This window comes from Eleutherodactylus coqui, chromosome 9, assembly GCF_035609145.1.
Source record: "Eleutherodactylus coqui strain aEleCoq1 chromosome 9, aEleCoq1.hap1, whole genome shotgun sequence".
NCBI lineage: Eukaryota > Metazoa > Chordata > Amphibia > Anura > Eleutherodactylidae > Eleutherodactylus > Eleutherodactylus coqui.
Window position 1 is genome coordinate 96,667,639 of NC_089845.1, and position 27,842 is coordinate 96,695,480.

A 27,842-nucleotide genomic window follows, 5' to 3' on the forward strand; every position below is an offset into this window, starting at 1 on the left:
GCAACCGCCACTCTATCCAATCTCCTCCCCACTGAAGGGACTGCAGCCAGAAAGATGGAGGAGGCGGGACCCCCTTTTTCAGGATGGGTGGAAATTCCAGCGCTTGCACCTCCATCGATCTATCAGTTTTCACCTATCCAGTGGTTGTGTGAAAACTTGAAAAAAACATGAAGTAACTGAAATACCCCTTTAATGTTGTTGGCAATTCTGCATCAAAAATCTGCATTTAGATATGCAAATTTTGCAGGGCAAAATATTCTGTAATGTATTGCAGAATATTCTAGCGTGTGTGAAAGCACTCTAAGGCCCAATGTCGATGGGCGGATTTGACTTGCGGAATCTGCTCAGAGCACCCACGTAGATAGCAGCAAATCAAGCCGCCCATAGGGAAATATGGGCACCCGCAAATGAAGTAGTAATAGTGACCCCACAGTAGCCCTCAGTAGTAATAGTGCCCTCCACAGTAGCCCTCAGTAGTAATAGTGCCCTCCACAGTAGCCCTCAGTAGTAATAGTGCCCTCCACAGTAGCCCTCAGTAGTAATAGTGCCCTCCACTGTAGCCCTCAGTAGTAATAGTGTCCCCCACAGTAGCCCTCAGTAGTAATAGTGACCCCACAGTAGCTCTCAGTAGTAATAGTGATCCCACAGTAGCCCTCAGTAGTAATAGTGTCCTCCACAGTTGTCTTAACAGTAATAGCGACCCCCACAGTGGCCCTCAGTAGTAATAGTGTCCTCCACAGTAGCCCCAGTAGTAATAGCGTCCTCCACAGTAGCCTCATTAGTAATAGTGTCCCCCACAGTAGCCGTCAGTAGTAATAGTGACCCCCACAGTGGCGCTCAATAGTAATAGTGTCCTACACAGTAGCCCCAGTAGAAATAGTGTTCCCCACAGTAGCCCCAGTAGAAATAGTATCCCCCTACAGTAGCCCCAGTGGAAATAGTGACCCCACAGTAGCCCTCAGTAGTAATAGTGCCCTCCACAGTAGCCCTCAGTAGTAATAGTGTCCCCCACAGTAGCCCTCAGTAGTAATAGTGACCCCACAGTAGCTCTCAGTAGTAATAGTGATCCCACAGTAGCCCTCAGTAGTAATAGTGTCCTCCACAGTTGTCTTAATAGTAATAGCGACCCCCACAGTGGCCCTCAGTAGTAATAGTGTCCTCCACAGTAGCCCCAGTAGTAATAGCGTCCTCCACAGTAGCCCCAGTAGTAATAGTGTCCTCCGCAGTAGCCCCAGTAGAAATAGTGTTCCCCACAGTAGCCCCAGTAGAAATAGTATCCCCCTACAGTAGCCCCAGTGGAAATAGTAACATAAAAAAACATAGTATGTTAGGCTGAATGAAGACAATGTCCATCTAGTTCAGCCTGTTTCAGCTTCATTGTTAATCCAGAGGAATGCAAAAAACCCCAGAGGCAGAAGCCAATTAGCCCTTTTGGGGGAACAATTTCTTCCCGATTCCATAATGGCAGTCAGAATAATCCCTGGATCAACCTCTGATACTTCCTACCTGTCTGTAAGACCCGAATCAACAACCCGCTGGTCACCTAATGTCCATATCCTGCAATATCATAGCACTCTAAAAAGACATCTAGTCCCCTCTTAAACTCCTCTATGGATTTTGCCATCACCAAGTCCTCAGGCAGAGTTCCACAGTCTCACTGCTCTTACAGTAAAGAACCCCCTTATGTGTTGGTAATGAAACCTGTTTTCTTCCAGACGTAGCGGATGCCCTTTTGTTACTGATGCAGTCCTGGGTATAAACAGATCATGGGAGAGATCCTTGTATTGTCCCTTCATGTATTTATACATAGTTATTTGCCCCTTAGCCGTCTTTTTTCCAGGGTAAATAATCCCAATTTTGATAGTCTCTCTGGGTAGAGTCCAGTCCCCTCGTTATATATTAGTTTAGTTGCCCTTCTTTGGACCCCCTCAAGCTCTGCTACATCTTTCCTGAGCATAGGGGCCTCAGTAGTAATAGTGTCCCAAACAGTAGCCCTCAGTAGTAATAGTGTCCCCCACAGTAGCCCTCAGTAGTAATAGTGACCCCACAGTAGCCCTCAGTAGTAATAGTGACCCCACAGTAGCCCTCAGTAGTAATAGTGTCCTCCACAGTAGCCCTCAGAGGTAATAGTGTCCCCCACAGTAGCCCTCAGTAGTAATAGTGTCCCCCACAGTAGCCCTCAGTAGTAATAGTGACCCCACAGTAGCCCTCAGTAGTAATAGTAACCCCATAGTAGCCTTCAGTAGTAATAGTGTCCCCACAGTGGCCCTCAGTAGTAGTAGTGATCTCCACAGTAGCCCCAGTAGTAATAGTGTCCTCCACAGTAGCCCTCAGTAGTAATAGTGTCCCCCACAGTAGTAATAGTGTCCTCCACAGTAGCCCCAGTAGTAATAGTGTCCCCCACAGTAGCCCTCAGTAGTAGTAGTGATCCCCACAATAGCCCTCAGTAGTAATAGTGTCCTCCACAGTAGCCCTCAGTAGTAATAGTGTTCCCCACAGTAGTAATAGTGTCCTCCACAGTAGCCCCAGTAGTAATAGTGTCCTCCATAGTAGCCCTCAGTAGTAGTAGTGATCCCCACAATAGCCCTCAGTAGTAATAGTGTCCTCCACAGTAGCCCTCAGTAGTAATAGTGTTCCCCACAGTAGTAATAGTGTCCTCCACAGTAGCCCCAGTAGTAATAGTGTCCTCCATAGTAGCCCTCAGTAGTAACAGTGTCCCCCACAGTGGCCCTTAGTAGTAATAGTGTTCCCCACAATGGTCTCAATAGTAATAGTGACCCCCACAGTGGCCATCAGTAGTAATAGTGTCCTCCACAGAAGCCCCAGTAATAATAGTGGCCCCCACAGTGGCCTCAGTGCTAATACTATTACTACTGGGGCTGACATATATCGACCTCAGTAGTAACAGTATTAGTAGAGCCCCCATAAAACCAATATACTTACCCTCTTCTTGGCCTTCAGAGTGCTGCTATTTCTTCTCTTTTCGGCACTGCTGCAGGAGGAAGTGTGTGTGCACCCATAGCAGTGCCTCCTCCCTTCTCCTCTTGAGGAACTAGAGAGGTTGGGGGAGGAAGATCCTGTAGCACACACTGCCGTCAGTATGTGCATCCGCCGCGACGCTGCAAAGTGATTACCGGCAGGGAGCTGTGGCATCCCGGCTGGTAATCACTATGGTGACCAGATATCCGAATAGGACTACAAATGGCTGTCCCGCCTAAATCTGGACGTCTGGTCACCTTTCTTAAACACACAAATGTTTTTTTGTCCGGCAGTGCAGACGTGTTTATAACGCGAAAAAGCGAAACTATTGATTTCAGTGGTTTCATTTTCACTATTGGGACTCTTGTCCGTTAACAGTACGGGCGAAAAAAGATAAGGCAGGACGCACCTTCCCGCCATTGTTTAACTCAGTAAGGCCCCCTGCACACGAGCGGAAATTCCGCGGCGGGATTTCCCGCCGCTGGAAGCCTGCATAGGATTGCGTTAACAAACGCAATCCTATGCAGACAGCCGCGATTTAGCTGCACGAAATATCGCACGGCAAACACATCGCAGCATGCTCTATTTCTAGCCCCACACAGAAATGTCACTCACCCGCCGCCGGCTCCAGTCTGCGCATGCACATCAAAGAGCTGGAGCCGGCGGGCGCGGCTGAGTACGCGCTGGTCCCTGCAGGCACTCGGGTCAGGACCCGCGGCGAGAATTCTCTCCACCGGATCCGACCCGCCCGTCTGCAGGCGGCCTAAATCGCGTTTTTCACGCAGGTTACTAAACCACCAGGAAAGGAGAAAAAAGCTGTGACATCATCAGCCTGCTTGTCTGCGTTGTTACTGCGCAAAAATATGCAGTAAAAGCGCTGGCAAACGTGCACAAAATGCAGCTCTGCTTGCAGTGTTTACGGACGCTCGTGTGGGAGGAGCCTGGAGCAACTACCTGCATTTGCTCTATGCCATTATTTACTAGCTATGTATGAAATAATTCGTGTTTTTACATGCACACCAATACATCTGCTTCTGACATGAAGCAGGCCGCAGTGCTCTGTTACTAGCGTTTCCATGACAACCCTGCCCTCCACACCCGCTGCACCGCCTCCCTCCAGCAGCTGACGTAGCACGCACAGTACGTCCCCCCATAACGTAGTGACGTCAGACGTCTAGTCCCGGCTTCAGCTTCCACCAATCATCCCCGTCCGGCTTGTAGTAAGTACCGGGAGGTAATAATGAGACCCCCTTATTATACACGGCAGTCAAGGCGTAGATAACACAGCGCACCGCGGCGGCTTCCCGGCTGTCATCCTCATGCGCTATGCCCTGCTGACAGACGGAAGCCGCAGTGGGCCGCGTGGATCATGCCTGCTGCAGTAGACAACCTGGGCAGCAGTGTGTGACATGACAGCACGGTCTGCGGCCCCCGCTACTCTTTAGAGGCTTGGTTTGTAGCAGCCAATCAGATTCCGGCTTAAATTTTTCTGAGCCAGATTGTAATATGTAAGAAGCGACGTGATTGGTTGCTCTGAGCAAGGGAGCTTATTGCCTATGGCAACCAATCAGATTCAATCTCATATCACATGCCCTTTTGAAATTGAACGACTAATTCTGATTGGTTGCCATGGGCAATTCTGTTCTGTCGATGTAAGGAGAGCTGTTCCTCAGGACTCGCACAAGCGCGTTACGTGGTGCTAAAAGCCCAAACACATCGGGCCATTCAGACCTGCGGTTTTCGCACGCGGAATAGAGACGTCACGTTTTCATCCCCGCGCTCAAAATGCGCACGGAAAAAAATTGTGTGGAGAAACCATTGAAATCAATGGCTTCTATTTGCTACACATTGGCTGCCAGATGTACTGACAGATCATCTATTGCTGTCAATGAATGGCTGTGATTGGTGCATCGAACCCCACCTCTGATTGGCTGAGCCAGCGTGGAGAACCAATCACAGCAATCTATTGATGGAGTCGGGGTTCTCAAACCTCGCTATCAGCAACAGATGATGTCAGTACACGGGAAGCCCGGAGCAGCGCCAAAGACCACTGGGAGGGACCCTGACGGCACCCGCTAGGCGAGGATTGTGTTTTGTTTTTTTTCCATCTACTGTAGCTAGGGCTGGTTTTCCGGGTAGGGCTTATATTTCAACTTCCCCGAATATCGGTGTGCGATTAACACTGCCAAAAATGCGGTACCAAGTTGTGTCGCGTTTTCAATGGGCGACGGACAGCTGAAAACTGCCAAAGATAGAACATGCATCGCTGTCAAAGTGCAGCATTCTGACACCTGTGTGAGCATCCACATTGGGTATTATTGTATCTTGACGCCACCGGAAGCTAGAGGTTTGACAAGGCTTGGATGGAGGAACACCCCTGTCACACCCCTAACTCCTGATTGGCTGCATTCGTTAAGGTCCTTTAGCAGCGTCTGGATACAGTCCCTCTTGCAGCTCCCCTGCCAGTGGGCCTCTGCCTCCGCTTCTTCACTGCTACGTCCCATGACTTTTGGGTGAAGTTCCCACTCCACTGTTCAGCGGTGACCATGTCAGTAGGGTTGGGACTTAGACCAAAACGTTGTGTGAACGGAAATGCCATGGCCACGATGATGATAGTGAGAAGAGGTGTCTGCACAACACATCAGAGCCCATGGCCGCAGATGCCAGTACCCTGGTGACGGCACACTTACAACTGTGGGGTCTGGGGACTGGTGACAGGCACACATTACTGAAGGCCGCGGACGGAAGTCCGGGTTGTCGTCACACTCGACGGCCTTCTATTAGGCACATCACTCCAGACAGTACAGTGGCCTGACAGAGCAGTGAGCTAGGGGAGGCACAGCCCCGCTCCCAGGGGAGATGCAAGATGCTGCTAAAGGACCTTAACGCTCCTTCAGGAATTCAGCCAATTGGGAGCTGGGGGTGTGAGAGGGGCTTTACTCCTGTCAAACCCCTAGCTACCGGTGGCGTCAAGATACAATAATACCGCCCCATTGAAGTGAATGGGAGTGTTGTACAGTGTTTAGTGCAGTGCTTAACGCTGTACAAAAACGTCTGTGTGAGGGAGACCCTTAGTGCAAAAAATGCACGGTCTCCTCTTTGTGGGGTTTCCTGGGTAATGCGAAGAACTTTGCAAAATGGGGAACATATTTTATTCTTCAGTTCCCCTGAAGTCACCATGATTTCATAAAATTTTCTGTGCAAACAACACGCAAACACTTGCACCAAATTAACTCGGGTGAAGCCGGGTATATCAGCTAGTATACCATAAAATAGTCTCCACATACTTGTTGTAACAAATATATATATATATATATATACACATACACACACATATATATACTATTCAGTACAAAGCACTGGGTTTATGAAAAATGACGAATAAAAAGAAACACGAGGGAAGTTCCATATTAAATGACTGAAAATGCATTGCTGTCATAGACGTCCCCTAAAATGGTAAGAAAGTACACGTCCCCCAATAAACGGGCTCATTCAACCGCTCTAATAGGAAAAAAGGATGCGAGCTACAGAACAAGAAAACAATTTATTTTTCAGGCTGGATTCATATGAACATATTTGTGTGCAATACGCAGAAAATAGAACCCATTGATTTCAATGGGATCGTTCACATGCACGGATTTGGCATGCGCAATTCAGGCCCTCTTTCCCGCGCATTTGCACAGGGAAAGAACACATCTTGAACTCACAACACGAATTGGCCATCTCAATGTCTGAGAGCGTTGGCGTGTTTTTTTTTTGCGCTCTCAAGAAGTACGGTAAGAAAAACACACTTACAAATACCCAACGCCGATGCGCAAAAATACAGTGCAAATGTGTGCACACATACAAATCTCGTAAGGGGTTAATAATATATACTTCTGTGTTAGAATATGACTTATTTAATATTTTTTTTAATTTCCTTGTTACAGACGATGGCCAAGGTTTCGGACATGTACGATGTGACCTGGGAAGGTAAGACTCCGCCGCTTTAAGATTTCAACAAAAAAAAAGTATAATTAAACTTTTTAAAAACTTCTTAGATGCCATAGTGACTTGTCAGAAACTTTGATTGATGGGGTTCAGCTGCTGAGAACCTTGCCGATTGCCAAAATGAACAGGCAGAAACGTTCGTCCGTTGTCACAAGCAGTATACGGATCGCGTTAGAGCCCGTACACGGCTCACAGCAGATAAATGCTTCTGCCCTCTAGTTTTGGCAATTGGTGAGGGTCTCAGCGCCCTGACCCCAACTGATCAAAACTTTTGACATATCACTATCAGACAGACGAAGTTTTTAAGAAGTTTAGTTACCTCTAAATCATCTAAAACATGCAAATGTAAAATTGGAAGCGCTATTTTATGTTGATTGTGGTCATGGCTTGCGGTTTGTTTTGCACCAAGATCTACTTTTTTTACATCTAAACTGCGTCCAAAATTCTGCTTCCTGTAAGCTTCCAGTTTGCATAACATTACGCCACCCTACAGCCCAACACTGGTCTGTACACAGATGCTGTGGTGCAACAAGTGTACCGTATATTCCTGGCAATTTTCACTAGTCTCATGTGACGCTTCAGCAGAATTTTGAATGCAGCTCTTCTGGCTTGCCAAACGCAAACAGGAAGTGAAGCGAGGGTGGCATAATGATGTTACCCTGGTCCACGGGATTGCGTGCATAACCCCTGTCAAGCAGTGTTTCCTGTCACTGCAGAAGTTCCCTTGGGAGTAGTTTGTAGGGAATCTCTCAGTATTTAGTGTTCCCTTCTCTGTTTTAATATCTTCTGTGGTCTATGGACTGATTGGCTAACTGGGAAGTGTTTCCACTAGCCGGCCAACCAGCCCTAACAGAGGTATTCATTCCAGTCCCGAACTTACATGGGCTGTGGTTATTCTTCTGTGTAGATGTCTGTTTGTCTAGTGTAATCCTTGTTTGGTCTTAAGTGCCGTCTTGTTTGTGCCATCCGTCCTAATGGTGGTCGGAAGCCTGAGTCCTGTTTGTTCTACCAGTTCAATGAGGGTAATATACCTGAGTCGTGTCTTGCTTTTTCTCGTCGTCTGATGGTGGTCGGAGGCCTGATTCCTGTCAGTTACCCCTCTTACCACCCATTCGAATGGTTGTCGGACATCTGAGTCTTGTTTGTTCCGCTCATCCTTTAGTGGGTGAATGCCTGAGTCGAGTTCTGTCCAAATGGTTGTTGGACGCCTGAAATAAGTCCTGTTTCTTCTCTCTCTGTCCGGTTGTCGGATGCCTGTGCCTAATTCTGTCGGAGGTCTTTGGTGTGGCTGTTTGGTGTTAGCATTTCCACCTTCTAGATGTATAGCCTTCCCTGTCCTTCAGCTAGGGACAGGCTAGGTCCCTTAGATTCAAGACGTCGGGCAGTCCTTATCAGGACGATCACCTTGCTTTTTAGGCAGGGGACCACCAAGCCGTAATTGGTTAGAGAGAGCGTTCTGTGTTTCCATTGTTTCAGTTCTGTAATACATGTATATGTTGTTCCATTGTGGACATTGTTACGCCTTAGGGCTCATTCACACGGGCATATTTTCACCACGTATTGCGCACGCGTAATATGTTGTGAATGGAGTCAATGAACATAAATGGATTTTCATTAATCCATTCATATTAGCGTATAAACACACCGCGTAGATATGTGAAAGAAAATGATCGCAGCATGCTCTATTTCTTGGCGTATTACGCAGCGTGAGCCCTATACATTGGTATAGGCAGCATGTGCAACGCTGTCCAGATGCAATACATTGTGTATGGGCAGCAATAAATACGCAATACAATGCATACGCAACCCGCGCTATGAAACTGCGTTTTCCGCATACGGTCGTGTGAATGAACCCTAAGTCTAACATTCTGGTGACATCCATGGGGCGCATCGTAATTGCGCCTTGCACAAATGTAACAGCCGCTTTTGATGTCCGTGGAGAGAGAACCATCAGCTAACCCAAGACGCACGTTAGATGTGATCACGTCGGCGATCCTTCCTTGAAGTATCACAACATTATCAGAGCAGCTAATTTAGGCCTCATGCCGATGGCGCGCACAAATTCCGCATGTGGATTTCTGCAGCTGAAGACCTGCGTGTCAGTGCGGAAATTATTTTTAAATAATTGCCGGTGATCGCGGATGAGATATAATTTTTTGTACGCGGATGCACTGCGGATCATCCGCACGGAGAAAAACAAATCGCAAGCCCAAAGTGACTGCCTTCCCCCACCTCCCCGCTTGGTCTCCAAGCAACCAGAGAGGTATCTGCCTACAAATCCTCAATACATCTGCGTATTCCGCAATTCAAATCCACCAGTGGACGTTGGGCCTTATAGAATAATCCAGGGAAGAGTGTGGCGATGCGGTATGTAAAGTGCGCCCCTCTATAAAGTCCATATGCTCTGATTGTCCTTTAACAACACCACACAAATCTGCTGTGCTTTGGCTATACGCTGATATGGGCTTTGTGGATTCCAAGTGCTGTCCATATCCACTGCTGCTTATCTGCATTTTTTATGCATTACTATACACCACACAGGTCCGCCAGTCAGTAGAGAAAAAAAATTAAAGGGGTTTTCCAGGCAAATACTATTGATGACTTATTATCAGGATAGGTCATCAAATTGATCGGCTAATCAGGTGCTCACTGTCTGTGTCGCTATATACAGGGATCACAGCAGAAGCAGTTAGCTCCTACCCCCATGTAGTGGCCGGCGCTCTTAATTGCAGTCACAGTTGTCATTAAAATTGATGAGTGCTGTGCCTTCAGTTACACGCTCCGGTCTCTACACAGGGGTTGGAGCCAATGGCTTCTACTCCGACCCCTGCATCCTGCGGTGATGGTCAGCCGGGGTCACCAGCAGTGGACCCCAGCCGATCAACTATTGATGACCGTTCCTGAGGATAAGTTATCAATAGTATTTGCATGATAAAGCCCTTTAACCCCTGAAGGACTAAACACCATAAATGTCTCCCCGGCTTTGCACTGAAGATCTTTCAGCCGGCGGGGATTTAAAATCCCCACCGTCTAGAAGCACTGTCTCTGATTGGCTGAGCCCTCGTAGAATTCAATGAATGAACCGAGCGTTACCTGTGAATGTCCGAGCGCTGTGATCAATCACAGGCAGCACTTAGGTGTCATTCAAAGAACGGCTGAGGGCTGCCTGTGATTGGCTGAGCGCTCAGCCAATCAGAGACAGCGCTTTCAGCCGGCAGGGATTTAAAAATCCCCAAAAATCATCACCACGGGGTTTTCCCTCCTCAGCGAACACTGACAGCACTGTCACAGTGTTCAACGATGAGGAGACTGCAGCGGGGATGAAGAAATCCTCTGCCACTGCTGTTACAGCAGTGGCAGCGGATAACAATCATTTCCCATTGATTTCAATGGGGCCCGAGCCGCTCTTGCACGTCGCATGGCATGCGTTGGAGACAAATTTAAAATTTTCCTCCCGAACACATGCCTGACGACGGACTCAGGGAAGTGGTTAATTCCAGACAATGGTAAAAATAGGGTGCAAGATTAAAGCTTATTCAATGTAGCAGGCACAGCCAAGGACCCGGAGGAGAAGGCAGAAGTGGTTTTTAACCACCACTGCCTTCTCTCTTGCAGACTACATAGCACTCAATGAACGCTGCGCAGTGAAGAGAGAAAGTGGAATTGTCACTTTTGCTATTCGACCCTACGATCACGTGACTGCTGGTTTCCCCTGCCCAGCAGAGCTGCAGGGTCCTAGCAGAACCTGATCAGCTCTGTTAGTGACTACTGTAACTACAAGGGATGGTATACCCTGTAACTGGAGCTCCTGTGAATGCGGGTCCTATGGATGATCAAGTTACAGTGGAAAAGTGTAAAATTAAACAAAAAAGACAATGTGAATGACCCCTAGAGGTCTTACATGAAGTCATAGGGGAACATGCATGGTAAAAAAAAAAAAAAAAAAAAAAAATTTACAAAATTATGTAAAACCATACAGAATAAAATAAAAGTATATATAAAAAAGAAAACGACAGCCCACGCCAAACAAAACAGTCGCTGTACGCACCCTGTAATCCTAGACTATACAAATTATGTAGCAAAACGTCCAAAACAAAATGAGGAGCCCATTCCTGTACTTTATTTTAGCGTAAATATACTAATTTTAAAAATAAACTGTAAAGTACCCCTAATAAAAAAAAAAAGAACAAAAGAAAAGTTCAGTTAAAAATATATTTAAAAAATAGCAAGGAAAAAACTGCAAAAATTTTGGCATCTGAAGATAAAAAAAAAATAGGACAGTAAAACCTCCACATGGCAAAATCCCTAAAAAGTGTCTGTCATATAGGACAAAAACAGCCTGGTGGTCTTTATAGCCCAGTTTACATCAGGTTCTGGCTTAAAACATTTTGCCCATTTTCGCCAAAATTTGCGACATTTTGACAGGTATGTCGCTCTACCCCACTTTCCTGAAAAATTGGCCATGAACAGAAACAATCGTAAAGTATACCACAATACTACTATGCCAGCTCCTAGCTGGTATAGATTTCTGTGTGGGCACATGGAGGAGCCAAGGAGGGCCTCTTCATATATTGGGTGCATCATTCACCAACGAGGATAATATGAAGACTGGAATATGAAACTTTAGTGTTAATATATCACCCCCCCTCCCCAGGTCATTGAGGTGTAGCTGCAAAACCGATCAGAGTGTCTGTAGATCCCTGTTGACTGTTGAAAGCGACTACAACGGGCACATGATCATGAGAACGGGACTATGGAAGATGATGACCTGGGTGACAGCTGTATACGCAGAACTAGGGAGACTTTGAAAGGAGTTTTCTAGGGTTTTATCATTGATGACCTATCCTCAGGATAGGCCATCCAGTAGTTGATCGCCAGGTCTTTGCCGCTTGGGATCCCCACTGGTCAGCTGTTTGCCGGGTGTAGTGGCAGATAGCTCTTAGCTCTTTCCGTATTGGCCCCAGTAACTATTGCAGTCACCACTCCCATTGAATTCAATGAGAACCATGCCTGCGATACTAACCCAGGCCACTGCAAGGTTGACAGTGCTGTCTACTTCCCTGCTCTATGTGCACTGACAGTAGGCCCAGGAATTCGCAGATCGGAGGAGATCCTGAGAGGCAGACCTTTGATCAGCTATTGATGAACTATACCCAGGATAGGCCATCAATAGTAAAGTCCCAGAAAACCACTTTAAGCAACATTAGACCGTCAGGTTTCATGTTATGACTAATTGGTGGAATGAAACATTTCAAGATATGTACATAGTCCTATCCGGAATAAATGAGAGCAAGTCGCTATGAATCACATAAAGTTTAGTAACATAGTATATTAGGATGAATGAAGACAATGTCCATCTAGTTCAGCCCGTTTCAACACCCCCCTCCCCCCTGTTGGTCTAGAGGAAGGCGAAAGAAAAACCAACAAGCCAATTTAGCTCATTTGGAGGAAAACAAAATTCCTTCCTGACTCCATAATGGCAGCCAGAGTAATCCCTGGTTCAACATTTGAGATCAACAACCCCGCTGGTCACCTAATGTCTATATCCTGTAATATCCTTCCGCTCTAGTAGAAAGACATCTAGTCGCCTCTTGAACTCCTCTATGGATTTTGCCATCACCACGTCCTCAGGCAGAGAGTTCTACAGTCTCACTGCTCTTACAGTAAAGAACCCCCTTGTGTTGGTGATGAAACCTGCTTTCTTCTAGATGTAGCGGATGCCCTCTCATTACCGTCACAGTCCTGGGTATAAACAGATCATGGGAGAGATCCTTGTATTGTCCCCTAATGGATTTACACATAGTTATTTGATCAACCCATAGCCATCTATTTTCCAGGGTGAATAATCCCAATTTTGATAGCCTCTCTGGGTATTCCAGTCCTCCCATTCCGTTTATTAATTTAGTTACCCTTCTTTGAACCCCCTCAAGCAATGCTACATGTTTCCTGAGCCCCGGTGTCCAGAACTGTACACAGTATTCCATGTGAGGCCTGACAAGTGCCTTATATAGTGGGAGGATAATGTTCTCGCCCCTATACCTCTTTTAATGCACCGCAAGAGAAAGTTTATTACTTTTCAGTAAAAGCGTGCCCTCCATGAGCACCTGTACACTCTTGGATCCTTGCAGGCATTGAATCAGTGAGCATTCGGATAACTTGTTGGGGTCTCTTCATGCCTGCATGACTTGTGCAGTCAGTTATACAGTTTGTGGTGGGTGGCCATGTGACATAACGCGTCTACCTATAGCATCTCAGACACGCTCTATTGGGGATAAAGTTGGGGACTACGTGGGCTAATTCATGGTCGTGATATCTTGCAAGACGTGTCTTGTGATGTCTGCTATATGTGGACGGGCATTATCCTGTTGGAAGATACTGTTTTGGATAGTGGTATGACAAGAGGGTGTACCACTCCGCCTACATACCGGCAGGCAGTCATTGTACCTTCAGCAACCACCAACTCAGTCCGGATGCCATAACTGATTGACCCCCAAACCCTGGCTCCAGGGATTGGACCTATGTGGCACTCTGAAATCACAGTAGGGTTGACCCTTTCTACAGAACGCCGACTGATATATTCACAATTATCACTTTGCCCCAGATGGAATCGGGACTCTTCTCTAAGCACAATTGTTCTTCATTCGTGGGGGTCTGAGAATGCAACCCCGCGAGCTCAGGCAAGTGATTTGCAATTGTTGAGGTGACTGTGACTCTAACCCCTGCTCAGATCTGTGCTGAAGTCACCCGTCCATCAGCAACTGCCATTCACACAATTTGGTGGTCTTCACATGAAGTTGACCTTCTGCGTGGACCTGTGCCTGGCCTGTGAGTACCAGAGCCTTCCTGTGTCCATGAAGTAATCACTCTCTGCACTGACATTGTGCTGCCCGTCCTCCAGGGGATTTCACAAGATGATACCCCCATTTCAAACATACCAATTATCCGACACCTCTCAGACATTTTGGTTATGGAGTTGGAACACTTAAGACTCGGCTACCTAGTCACCAACAATCTGTGGACCCAAAAGGACCTTCTTACATAACACACTTTACGACCTATAAATTAAAACAATGTTGCGTTTTGTTTAATGAAGGGCCTCATAATTTGCATACTAATACATGTACTTCATCCAGTTTTTAATGAATCACTACCCTTCCTATGGGGAGACTTTATCCAAGTTTCATAAATTTTCTGCAGCTGTGTCTGGGTGTAACACTTTCAGTTTCCACTTGAGTATATATTGTATTATTTAATACCCCGTCATTGTTTGGGTACATGAAGGGCTGCAAACGGTCAGCAAACGTAGCGGGCACTGGTCACTGATGTGTTAAGGCTTACCAGTAGACCCAACCCATGTCATGAAAACACCAATATGGAACCACCACCAGCCCGCACAATACCTTAATCGCAACGGGGGTCCATGGATTCAAGGGGTCTGTGCCACCCACTTCTAAGGTCCAGTTAGCAACCTCAGATGAAGTGCTGGCCAGTGGTCAACCTCACTCACCGTACAACTTATACAGGTGTGGCCATTCCCAATACGGTATCTCAGGCAACGCCACTTCACCATCAATTTACATGCCGCTATCCCATGACTTTTGGCACGTCCGTGTATAGTGGCAATGCTAGCTTCCATAGGAATTGCGATCAAATGTTTTTTCGCCTATCACTGTATAATGCCTAGAGGGTCAATTTTCAGCTGTCTGGAAAAGCTGGAAGACGACCCCCGTGAATGCAACAGCCATATTGCTCATCATCCATAATTTCTTTTTTTTAGAACGATGTGACGGGGACCTCTCGTGGAAATTTTCTTCCACTTTTTGCTTGCATGCTAGTATTACAATACACGAGCGGACAGAACAGAGCTACCTTTGTATCGGTCTAACATCTGCTCGCGTCTACGCATTTCCATGGCTCAGCGTCAGCCCGCAGTCCAGTAACAGGTGATCTATATTAAGCTGTCACTATAAACATCACAACCAATAAACTTTTATTCATCCTCAAAAATCCCTGAGCCTTTAATTACGGCTGAAAAGACCAGAGAAAGAAAGCAGATTTTGTCTTTTCCACAAAAGAGACGGAATATTCGTAACCAGATAAAACACGCCGGCGGCCAGGCCAAACAACTGACGTGACGCTGCAGTGTCCAAAAGGAAGTCTGGGAGCACTAAATTTTCTGTGTGGAACATCACCAGTACTTCCCTTTGAAAGAAAATCTGGTTTAGCAAAGCTCCTAATGCCGTCCTAAGTACTGGCTGCAATTAACAGGGTTGTTTTTGCACTAAGTGCTGTTCTAAAGTGAATCTGGGAAATGTATCCACCTCGGAGGAAATGCCTCTTATGTGCGAGAGCTCCCTACCTAGGTCAGTTTAGCATTGCATTAACTCCAGGGAGGTCATTTCAGGTAAGAGGACTGTTAGAACTAATATGGGTCAATGGGGAAGAAAGTTTATATTGAAATCTGTGTCTTGTCCATTATGATGTAGGACGGGTGGGGTCTTCCAGAGACGTTCTTTGTAACCTGTCTCCACTCTGTTCAAAAGATGAAGGTGTTGAACAGAGGACCCCCCTCTATTCCCCAGGATTCCCTAAGGAGGGGGGTATGAGAATGCATTTTCTAAACCATATAAAGCAGTGGTCTAGGTGTGCGTTTAGTGCCTATCAGCTCGTCTTACATGTCTTTTTAAAGCGACCCTCCCGTTTCAGGACAAAATGTGTCCCAGGACCAGAGGAGGAGGGGTACGTTACTTGCAGTTGTTCTTCTCTGCCCTCCATCCAATCTGCAAGTTTTGGGTTTTGTTTTTGAGCATCGAAGACGGCGACATAATCTTCAGACTACCTAGTCCCCGCAGTGCTTTCGTAGTGTTAGACTGCAAGTGCATTATATCTGTTCTCTGATTGGCCAGAATTGGTCATGTGATCAGTGCTAGCCAATCAGAAAACAGAGCCCAGTGTGCATTAGGTAAATAAAAAAATGGACTTTCGTGAGGAGGAGACAGGATGTGTGGTTTTCATTCTTTGGAGGGTGAGACCCCCCCCCCCATAGATCTGACTTTTATCACCTATCCTGTGACTAGGTGATAAAAGTTGATTCTAATACAACCCCTTTAACCCATTCGCTTCCCAGCCATTTTGTATATTTTGTTTTTTTCTCGCCACTTTCGAAAAACTATAGCTGGTGTATTTTCACGGACCTAGCCATCTGAGGGCTTGTTTTTAGCAGGAGAAGTTGTATCTCTCTAAGGTCATATTTAATGTACTGAAAAACTTCAGAATCTCTAAGTGGGGTGTAATGGCAAAAATCACAATTGCGACATTTGGGGAGGTATTTTTATAGTTTAGATGATGCGGCAGATTAGAGATGTTGGCGTTATTCTGCAGGTCAGCACGATTGTGGAGATACCAAATTTATTCACGGTAGTTTTTTGTTGGTTCTATTTGTATCACTACTGTTACAAATGAAAGTAAAAATTGCTTTCTGTCGCCATCTTCTGATCACCATACTTTTTCTTTTCTCTGTTGATGGAGTTGTGTGGGAGGTTGTTTTTTGCTGGATGACTTTCAGTTTCTATTGGTAGCTGTTTGGGCTTCTTAGGCTGCCTGTCCATGGGCGTAGCAATATCCCACCCCTGGGGAGCAGGAGCCAGCTGACGGTTCTCCACACTGAGCCTATCTAACAGATAGGCCCACTACGGAGAATCGCGATATGCCGGCCACTCGTGGACAGGGCGGCTGCGCTTTTCATACCAACGCTATGGAAAGCGTTTACTGTGTTCCCCGTGGCCGGATTATCGCTGCAGGGAACGCAATGAAAATATGCCCTTGGACAGGCAGCCTTAGTTTGGTAGCTTTTTATCAGAGTGTACCTCAGAGATGGGATGATCAAAAAATGTGCAAAAGTTTGCATTGTGTATTTTTTTTTTCTAATAGCATTCACCATACAGGATAAATAATAAGTTATTTTAGTAGATCAGACTTTTATGGACGTGGCGTTACTAAATGGTTATTTTTTTTTTGTTTTATTTTTTGTAATGGTTTTAAAAAAACTTTTTCATTTCTTTGTATAGTGCCCATAGGGAACTTAAACTAGCTGTCGTTTGATCACTTTGGCGTTTTGCATTTCTACAGGGATTCTATTAAGCTTTATGACTGGCACGGCTTAATAGACAAAAATTCACAGCAAACCTGGGGGCATATACAAGGCCCCAGCCTACTATAACACTGCTATAACACCTGAATGGTACTGGTGTATCTTGTCTCCACCAGAAGAATGGGTGGAGACAAAATGCATGCCTACAACCAACGCTCGCAACTTGATTGGCTGGGCAGGAGGATGGGTGCCCTTCATCTCCCTGGCTGTGACATCCCATCTCTGCTGCTGTCGGGGCTGTCACTCTTTCCCCGCCGGGGTGGCTCCGGGACAGTGTCCCCCCCTCCCCCCTCCGCCATTCCATCTCCCCCGCTGTAATCATCCCCCTCCTAGAAGTTGTCGCCTTCCGCCTCCGGTGCAGTGCATCCACCATGGAGACTCTGCTCGCCAGCCTTCCATCAGCGCTACAATGTGTCTGCCACGTACACACTTCCATCCCCTCACCTGTCACTGGCCCTGGCACTCTGCCTTCTCCCCTCCCTGTTCCGGCCCAGTCGGTCAGCCGCTGTCAGTCTCATCGCCGGCCGGCCTCGCATAATTGCTGCAGTATATGACGGCAGTGAGGAGACTGACAGCGCAGGAGCTGGGAAGGGGACAAGGGAGAGCGGCGGAGGTGTGAGTGACACAAGGCACGAAGGGAGATGATGGGCACCCATTCTCCTGCCCAGCCAATCAAGTTGTGGGCGTTGGTTGTCGGCATGCATCTTGTCTTCACCCATTCTTCAGGTGGAGACAAGATACATCAGTACCCACCTGAACTACACTTCATGATCTAATTGTGGGGTCATTCAGGAGACAGAGGGAGTCTATTGTCAGTCAGTCCATTTAAAAGGGCCAATACTGACAGTGGTTAATGGCGGCGATCAGAGTTATTGCCGTTGTGGTCGGCTCTCAGCTGTCAAAGACAGTCACCACCTGCTTTCTATGGAGTGGGCTTGGCTCATGCGCATGCTCCATACACGCCTGCCACCACAGGTTGTATAGAATTTAATTACTATAATTTACTCACTGCTTTTTAACCCCATTCCCACTCCAGGACGTACATTTACATCCTGGAGCGTTGGGGTATGTATAAAGAGAGGTCGCGGGGCGAACTCTCTTCATATAGCGTGGGCGTCAGCTGTTTATTACAGCTGACACACCTGTGGGCAATAACTGCAACCGGTCGCGTGGCTGATTGCGGCTATTAACCCTTTAAATGCCCCGAACAATGTTCGAGGGTCCCGCATGGCCCACCCGCACTGAGATCGGGGGAGTCGGGCAGGTGTCATGGCAGCCGGGGGACTTCTGAAAGGCCCCAGGGCTGCCTTAGCAGACTGCCTATCAAGCCATACCCGTATAGCATTACGTCATACTGCAGGAGTGATCAAAGCATTGCATGTTGTAGTCCCCCACGGGGGCTTAAAAAAAAAACAAAAAAAAAACGTAGTAAAAGTTTAAATCACCCCCCTTTTGCTATATCTCTAATTAAAAAATCTAAATCATAAAAGAAAAATACATATTTGGTATTGCCGCGTCCGTAAGAGTCTGATCTATCAAAGTAGCGCATTATTGACCCTGCATGGTGAACGACGTCTGAAAAAAAAATGAACAACACCGCAAGTGCACTTTTTCAGTCACCCTGTCTCCCAGAAAAAACGCAATAGAAAGCGATCAAAAAGTCGTATGTATTTCGAATTGATACTACGTAAATTACAGGACATCCCGCAAAAAATGAGCCCTCGCTCAACTATGTTGACTGAAAATAAAAAGCTATCGCTATCAGAAGATGGCGGCAGAAAATAATTTTAAAAAATTAAATGTTTAAAAAAAAAAAATCAAAGTATTACAACAAAAAAAATGTATATAAATTTGGTATTGTAGTAAACGTAGTGACCCATAAAGTAAAGATATCATGTCATTTTTGTTGCAATGTGTGCGCTGCAGAAGCAAGTCGCACCCAAAGATTCTCTCCATTTCTCTCCACTAAAAATTTTTTAAAAGTTTTTCAGTACATTACGTGGTACAGTAAATAGTACCATTTGAAAAATACAACTCGTCCAGCAAAAAATAACCCTCAGTCATCTACACCACTGGATAAATAAGAGTCATGATTTTTTTAAAAACTGAGGAAAACCCAAAAATGGAAAAAAAAGGGGTTAAAGAAATCGCCTGACATGTGATGTGAATGCGAGTGCAATGTGATTTTTTTTTTTTTTTTTCTTATTTTTTTTTCCCACTGAAATCAATGAACAACACTTTCAATCCTCTGATGACCGGAATTTCATTCAAAAACGTCTCGCATCTGTGTGATAAATGCACGTTGGCAAGCACAATATCAGGCCCAAAAAGTTGCGTCCGTCCGTGTGAATTTGGCCTAACACCGATGAGATAGCTTCTCTTTCTGCTTTGTATTACAAGGAGCTCCTGATGCTCGGCAGCCATCTATATAGGGGATCTGCGGAGCGCGCCGCCCTTTATATAGATGTCATTTGCCACCTTATACATTTGATCCGTCTCCATGATGAAAGCTGGATTTGTCTGGATGAGTCCTGGTTGGGTGTGAGTCTGCGGTGACTCTCTAACACCTCTCTCTTCCTGTCCAGTACAGATGTTTCATCGCAACGGCCGCGCACTGGCGAATACAAGGTGTCAGAAAGCCATGTGCTACAACACTATTCCTCCGAGAAATAATCCTTCTGTCTTTTCCTTTTTTCCGGATTTACCAGAATGACTAATTCCACATTTGGGTGACAAACGTGTTAGCAGCAGAGCGAGCTTCATGATAGCACAGCCCCGTCCGTCCTGCGATAGTTTACACTGGTGTGGGGATTGCAGCAGGCGCCAAGTATTTGGGGAGTCGGGAACGTTGGCCGGCTGACATTTTACTTTGTGTATTTTTGGCCTGTGCTCGTTTTCCTGATGTCTTCACACTCGCTGATATCCATACCTCTCCATTACAATATCCTTACATCAAAAAGCGTTTGCTCTTAGCGTCTTGTCGGAGACTCTACCCGGGGGTGGTTTCGGTCGGGTTTAAAAGAAAAATTAAAAATTCTATGTAAATGCATTTCTCGCCACTCTGCCATATTTCAGAAGAGTTTTTGGTTTCTTGCGCCTTTTCATCATGCCGGCTTCCCTTCGTTCTGTTTCCTTCTATGTGAGAACGGAGTCCAGGATTATATTGTTGCATCCTTCATCAAAGTCTCATATGACATCTAGTAAGAGAATGGCGCAGTTGCCTCCTGGGAGTTATTGTAGTTGGTACCTTGAATATGATCCCCTTCCCACTGTGCACCATACATGCCAGGTGTCATTGTTTGAAGCTGGCTCGGGAGCCAAACCCGCTCCGTACGTGGTGGGTATTGGCCATCTTTGACACTGGCCGGCAACAAGTGCAATCAGAGACGGTTGTGATCGCAGCTGGTAACCCTTTAAATGGCACTGTCAATTCTGACAGCAGCATTGTAAGTGTAGCAATTGGGCTTGTGATACTCTGAATGTTTCTTGGGCTGCCGTGGTTGATTGCCTATTAAGACGTGCCTGTGTCATGTCATAATAGGTGTCTTGTCCAAATGAAGCAAAATGCAACGTCGTAGTATCACATTATATTGTGTGAGTAATTAAATAGTCGCATGTTCTGTTTCCCTATGGGGACTAAAAAAAAGTAAATACGAGTAAAAAAAAAAAAAAAGCAAATTAGAGTTAAAAAAAAAAACTTTTTCCTTTTGTTGCATCAAAAAGTTAAAGCAAATGTAAAGATTGGTATCGCTGCATCTCTAGCGGTCCAAATTATTAAAATATCACATTGTGAATACTGCAAGGGATTTGTAAGGGTGAAATCTATGAAATTCCACATCGCAAATTGACATACTGCGGATTTAAAATCCACACCCCGGTCAATTTACACTTTTACACTATGGATTTTTTCCAAAGCATGTCAGTAGGATTTCTTGAAATCCACATTATTTGTGCTGTAAAACTCTGCAAACCCTCTGCAGGCAATTCTGCTGTTGAAAATGTGCAACTTTTCTGTTTAGGGGTGAATATACCCTAAGGCTAACTTCACACTGTGAGCATTATGTCGCGCTCGTCAACATACAATTTCCCCGCGGATGTGAGGCATTTTTATAACAAAACCGCCTAGCATCACTTTGGGGATGTAGCGATCCTACTTCGAGGATCACTGAGCTTTTCCCATTGCTTTAAATGGGAAAACGTGGCATCGCGTGCACCTAGCTCATGGTGCGATGCTGTTGCTGGCTCCATTGAAAACAATGGGCACGCCCAAAGATCGCTCATGTGTATGACCCCATTCAAAGGAATGGGATTCATATTTGGTCAGATCGCAATGCACAAAACTCGCGTGGTGATCTCAGCTGTGTGGAAACGGCATCAGGGCTTGGTAAAATGGGGTGGGTTTTCTGCTGATTTTTCTTGCACATTTTTCTCATAGAAAATCCGTGTCATTTACAATAGCAGCAATACGGATGAGATTTTCAAAATATCGTCCACAAGCTGCGGAACGAATCCACTTAATCAGTGCGGAAATTGACTTGCAGTGCAGAATATAAATCCACAGCATCTCAATTTTAGCAGCGGATTTGCTGGAAAAACCTTGCAGATTTCTGCCATAGACTTCAAGGGATGCTGATTTGCTGCGGGTTTTCCACAGCTGAAAAAATTTTCAGCCAATCCGCACCAAGATCTGTTTCAAAATCTGCACCGTTTGCTACAGAGTTTGGTGCAGATTTCACCCCTTTAGGCCTCATGTCCACGGGCTTAAAATCTGCAGCGTTTCTCCCGCACGCGGATCCGCGCCCCATAGGGATGCATTGGACACCCGCAGGTAGTTAAATACCTGCGGATGTCATTTTTCCCGTCAGGCGCGGATCCACGTGCGGGAAAAAAAATGGACCATTTTCGTGTGAGTCTCCCACGGGGATGGCTCCCGCAGGCTTTTATTGAAGCCTATGGAAGCCATCTGGATCCGTGGGAGACCCGTACCAGAATTAACTCACCTGCTCCGGACGATGCGGTTCTTCCCTTCTTCGCGGCCGGATCTTCTTTCTTCGGCCTGGTGGATGTGCCGGCACGCTGCCGGCGTGCCGAGCACATCCGCCGGGCCGAAGAAAGAAGATCCGGCCGCGAAGGAAGGAAGATCCGCATCGTCCGGAGCAGGTGAGTTTATTCTGATTTTTAGGCCTCATGTCTGCGGGGGAAGGAGGGACCCGCTACGGATTCAACATGAAGAATCCGCGGCGGGCCTGATTTTCCCCGTGGACATGAGGCCTTAATTGAATTTAAGTTAAAGGGGTGAAATCTACTGCAGATCCTCACCAAAATCTGGCGGATACAACTGTTTTCAGTCTAGACCATGGCTACTTGGGCTTACTTCAAATTGCTGTTGGAGTTTCTACCTAGGGTTTTCATCTTAACCCTTTCCAATCCACTGTCTGACGTCTAAAGACATTCTGATTGAAGGCTGTACAGTTCCGATGTCGGAAGACGTCCAGCAGGGTATTCTTACTGTATATTACTGGCCTCTCCAGCATGTCCCATACCGAAGTACTAGCCAGCAGATGGCGCCATTGTATAATGGCAGAAAGAGAGAACCCCCTAGGAAACCCTGAATCCAAAAAAGGATTAAATGCCAAAGGAAATAGTGCAGCATGCAGTACTGTTGTTTCTGGTAAAGTGATGGAAACTGAATGGAATTGAGCGCTGTTGGTGTCCATTACATGACTGACAGGCGGGTTTTTGTTTTTCTATACCTATGGCTGAACAGACGTAGGTCCTCCTGTGCCTTTTGGTGCATCAGGTGACAAAAGAACACTATCGTTGGCAAAAACAGCAGTTTTGGCTGTCCTCTCTAAATTTACGTTGCCAGGTGATCTTTTGCGTTCCCCACTAACACTTCCCATTTTTGGATCCCATGAGATAGTGATATTTGACAGTCTGGTCTCGGAGGTGTAGAATGTGTCAGTGTTCGATGACTTGGGAGTGGCTGTGTTCCAGAGTGGCAGTGCATTTCTTCATTCCTAATGCGATCATGGTAAGTAGCCTTGGGCAGGGACCAAGGCATGGTTGTTGGAAAGCATCAAGTCACTGATTGATACGTGTGGCCACTTTCTGTGTGTCAGATGCATATAGTGCAGTTGGGATCACAATAGTGTTCAGAGGCCGTATCGTCTGTAATTGGAGTGAGGCAGTATCTTCCAGGACGTCTTCTGAAACCAAGTCTTGGTGGACTTTCAGGTATACTTAGGATCATTGTCCTGTTGAAAGGTCCCATGACGCCCAAGCTTCAGCTTCCTCACAGAAAGCATGAGGTTTTCTTCAAGGATTCCTGATACTTGACTCAATCCATCTTGCCCTCCACGCGCTACAGGTTCCCGGTGCTAAAGGCAGCAAAGCAGCCCAAGAGCCTCACCGAGCCACCGCCATGCTTCACTGTAGGCAGAGGGGTTTGTTTCAGCGTAGGCTTCATTCTTCCTCCTACTTCCTAAAGACATAACACTAATCTAATTCTTGAGACCTCAAGTTTTGTTCATCACTGCACAGAACTCAATCTCAAACTTCTGTGGCTTATTTATATTGTTTTGAGACGACCTTCAGCATTTAGTATTCGCCTTACTGTGCAAAGGCTAACCTGAGTGCCGCTGCCACTAAATCTTGCTGCAGGTCTTTTGCAGTCACTTGAGAGTTTTTGACCACCTGCCTCCCTGACAACGGATCCCCAGCAAGTTGTTACTGATGACCTTTTCCAAGGATAGGCCATCAGTAGTTTTAAACTGGACAGCCCCTTTAACTTTTTGGAACACTCTCTTGACTTAGCCATGTTTCTAACGTGATCAAACCTCACAGTCAACAAAACCCAAGCTGGTCCAAGTGTTTGATATGTTCCGTCTCAATTACACCTGAAGTAACTCATGAAGCCCCTTGATTAGTTGCACCAGGTGTGCTTGAGACAATACGTGATTTGCAAATATGTTCTCTTATGAGGGACTCTCTTCAAGGGTTGAACAATTCTGAGACTGCAGTAGTCAGTAAAGGAGTGTTACAAGAACAACAAGTTATCCCCTATCCACAAGGTGGTGAATAACTTGTTGCTTGGTGGAGGTCTGTCTGCTAAGGGCCCACCAATCCCGAGAGCTGGGGATCCGTTTCCCCCTTCCTCCTCACTGTGTTTGTAATGCACCCCCTGCAGTTCGGAGTAGACTGAATGAAGCACTGGTCGTGCAAGCGTTTTTATTCATTTTTATTATGGCTGCTGGAGCTAACCGAGCAACAAGCGCTTATGTTTTTGCCTCAGCCCTGTCAAAATGAATGGAGCTCCGACCGCACATACTCAGCCAGCAATCCATTCATTCTGATAGCACTGCAGGGGAAGAAGCGACCCCATAGTGACGAGTAGGAGGGGCACATTTACAGGATCAATTGAAAATCCATCCCACTGATCAGCAAGTTATCTCCTATCCTGTGGATCGGGGATAACTTGCAATTCTGGTCCAACTCTTTTAAAAGTGGCATTTGGTGGTGAATTTGAAGAAACTGCTTGTTATATTAGTTGTATTGAGCTATTTAAATTATTCTTGTTTAATTTTTTTGCAAACGGCTGAAAGTTTGTAAATTTAGCAAATAAACCTTATTTGCGTTTGATGGGGGGGTGAATAATTTTTTGATTGCAATGGTAAATGCCCACCCGCTGCAGAGGAATGCATAAGTTGGAGGTAAATTTTGGATAAGGATTGGGTGGCGGGGTTAATGGAAGTTTCTGTGCCTTTTAATTTATTTTTATTTTCTGTACCTGCGATGTAACATTTAACATTTCTTTTGCAGAAATGCGTGACAAGATGAAGACTTGGCGGGAGGAGAACTACAGGAACAGCGAGCAAATCATTGAAGTGGGCGAAGAGTTGATAAATGAGCATGCGTCCAAACTGGGAGACGATAGTAAGTGTATTCTGTCTCGATAAGATGCTCTGGTGCTGGGAACACCTGTTCTGCTGTAATACCCCACAGGGGACCCAGCTTTTTTCTTTCAGTGTCAGGAGAAGTTTATATAGGAACGGAGTTGTGCGCAGCCCAGAGCGCGGTAATAAAAAGTGTGTTTCTCATTACCTTCTATGGCTGCGTATCTTTCCAAATGCTTTCAAAAAGGATGAAATTTGCCATTTTTTTTTGTAATGAAAATCTGCTCTTTTATTGTTGGCTGTTTCCAACCAGAGTATTTGAGGACTGGTGTAACAGAGCGTTCAGAACTTCACCCCCAGCTATTCAAAGTCAGCGAACCCAGAAATGAGGCCCCTGCTGTCTGCGAGGTAATGACCTGTAGGGTCACACTAGGGAGTCGCCGGCAAAGCTCCCCAGACAGTAGGACGGTGATGATCCAGAACAGAACTCCAGGTCTGCCTGGAATTACAACTCTCCTGGTGCCGCAGCCGCACAAGAGGGGCTCATTTTGTGACCCCTGCGGATTTATTAAATGCAAGAATGTTATGTCTGTCAAAAAAGATAATAAATTCAGAAACGCTTAAGGCCCATGTCCTATGCTGCATAATGTCTCCGCCAGGCTTCCCTCTCCGCATAGGTAACACATAACCTGTAATAGCGGACAGTCTTTGCTTTATCCCCCCCTTCCCCTCTTGTGATTGGGAGGAGCTTGTGCACCGTATATAGCACTATATATATCCTATAGACATTTGTGTGACCATTAATGAAGACGGGTGATAAGCAGCCTGACCTGCTGCAGGAAACTGATAAACGATCTTCTGGGGGAAGATCAGACGTGTGTAAAGGTCCTTTAACTTGGGCTGCTTTAGTGGGCCCGAACGTTCCTACGAACACTCATTTCATCACTGGTCGTGTACAAGAACAAACGATCAGCCGACTTCATCAACTGATAGTGTCATTGACCCCTATACGGCGCTTGGTCCTGGCCTTTAATCCTGTCAGATAGCAGATGTATGGCGTGGGATTAAAGGCCTCTGCTCCTCGTTTAGAAGCCTTAAACGAGCGTGCTCGCTCATCTCTAGAGACTATACATTGTATATATCAGACCATCCAAAACAAGTATGGGTAGCCGGTTTAAAAGAACTGCTACAACTCGGACAACTCTTTTTTAAGTTACTTTTTAGGTTCCTGTTATGTTGGGTGTGCTACTCTGCTGGGGGTTTGAGTTCTCTGTGCACTTGTGTTCTGGATTACTGTTGGAATGGGTTTTGTCTGTGTGGCTGGTTGGTACACCCGGGGGTTAATTGGGAGGGTTATTGTACGCTGTTCATGCACAGGCAAAAACACGACAATACGCAAGGATAAGTAGTTCCCTGCGCTGGTAAAAAAAAAAATTTTATGCAGTGTTTTACCATACAGTTGGGTGAGCCCAGATTTAAAGGGATTATCTGAAAAAAAATTAATAAAAACTCCACCAATCGGTATAAAATAACAAAAATGGTGACATTTGCCTGCTTCTGTATTTCACCAAGCCACCACAGAAGCAATGATAGTATCCTTAGGCTTTCTTTACAAGCAGCTGACAAATGGCCACTGCAGTCAAATTTCGTACTTCTGACTGCCATTGGTGAGGGGTGATCCTCAGAGTACAGTATGTGACCGCTGCAGCCACTCATCTTGTAAACAAAGGCCGGGGAGAACATTGGAATTTATATGGTGGATTGGAGAGGTAAGTATTGCCTCTGTTATTTTTTAGTATTTGGTGCCATGTTTTGTTTTTCCTTTTTTTTAAAAGGCTGGATAAAAGACCACCTCTGTATATATCCCCCTTTAGGGCATTTGCATGTCATGGAGTAGTTCCCTCAATCAGAACTCCCCCTCTTTGACTTGGAATGGTAATTCGCTATTTTAGAGTGGCTCCTGATCTGGCAGATCTTATGCCATCCTCTAATACTATATTTGGCCGCTGCCGAGGTAGTGCTTGGCAGATCGTGACTTACTCAACAAAACCAACTGTTTTCCAGTGAACCAGCTGTTCGCACAAGGCCCCGCAGACTGAAAGAGGTTGTGTCTCATGTCACAACCTCTTAAACATGATGTGAATAGAAAAGCAGCCTTACCTGCTGATGAGAAGGGGATGTATCTGCCCAAACCAATGATGAGACTGGGGGTGTGTCTGCCTGAACCAATGATAAGACATTGGGTGTGTCTCAGACTTCCTGTAGACACTGTAGCCAGATATCACAGCTCTCTCTTATTGGAACTGCCCTAAAAGCAACCAAAGAGCAAACCCTTATGAAAATAAATAGCAGAAGAGCATACCCTATAGCCAGGAACATGCGTATAATTTTTAAGCTGTTGACTGGACAGTCCCTTTAATATAACATCATTCTGGAACATGTATCCCTCACATCGTAAGCTTTTACTATATCGACATTTTAGTGAGGGCTCTTGCAAATAGTGAATATCGGACTCCATGCTGTCCTGTGAATGAGCTTTGGGTGAGCTTAATTGTAATTTGTTTGCTATGAAAGATCTGTAAAATATCTGCTTGGCAGAGAAGTCCACTTTGTATTGGCTTGCAACGCTGTCATCACTCAGTGGGTCATCTAAGCCGGCGCTTACAGCACTTGTTATGTATTCCATCTCTTGCTCGGGTACCCCTTGCTTGGTCTCAACAGGATTGCGTTCTGCTGATAATTAGGTCTCCTGTGAGCTACGTGCTTTCCAAGAATAACATATTCCAGGAAATGGTCACCTAACATATAGGAAATCCGACCCACTTTGG

General features: G+C 45.8%; 1 protein-coding gene across 2 annotated transcripts in view; it reads left to right on the forward strand.

Annotated features, from left to right (window-relative positions):
* Window positions 1-4,103: 4,103 nt before the first annotated feature.
* Window positions 4,104-27,842, forward strand: part of EMC2 (ER membrane protein complex subunit 2) — an 89,985-nt gene continuing 66,246 nt past the window's right edge. Inside the window, exons 1-3 of one of the 2 annotated variants that reach the window (XM_066578086.1) lie at window positions 4,104-4,199; window positions 6,909-6,951; window positions 24,941-25,054. In XM_066578086.1, the coding sequence (XP_066434183.1) occupies window positions 6,912-6,951; window positions 24,941-25,054 (154 nt within the window). In that variant the 5' untranslated portion in view covers window positions 4,104-4,199; window positions 6,909-6,911. Of the gene's footprint in view, window positions 4,214-6,908; window positions 6,952-24,940; window positions 25,055-27,842 lie in introns of both variants that reach the window. The other variant, XM_066578087.1, reaches the window with a different exon arrangement.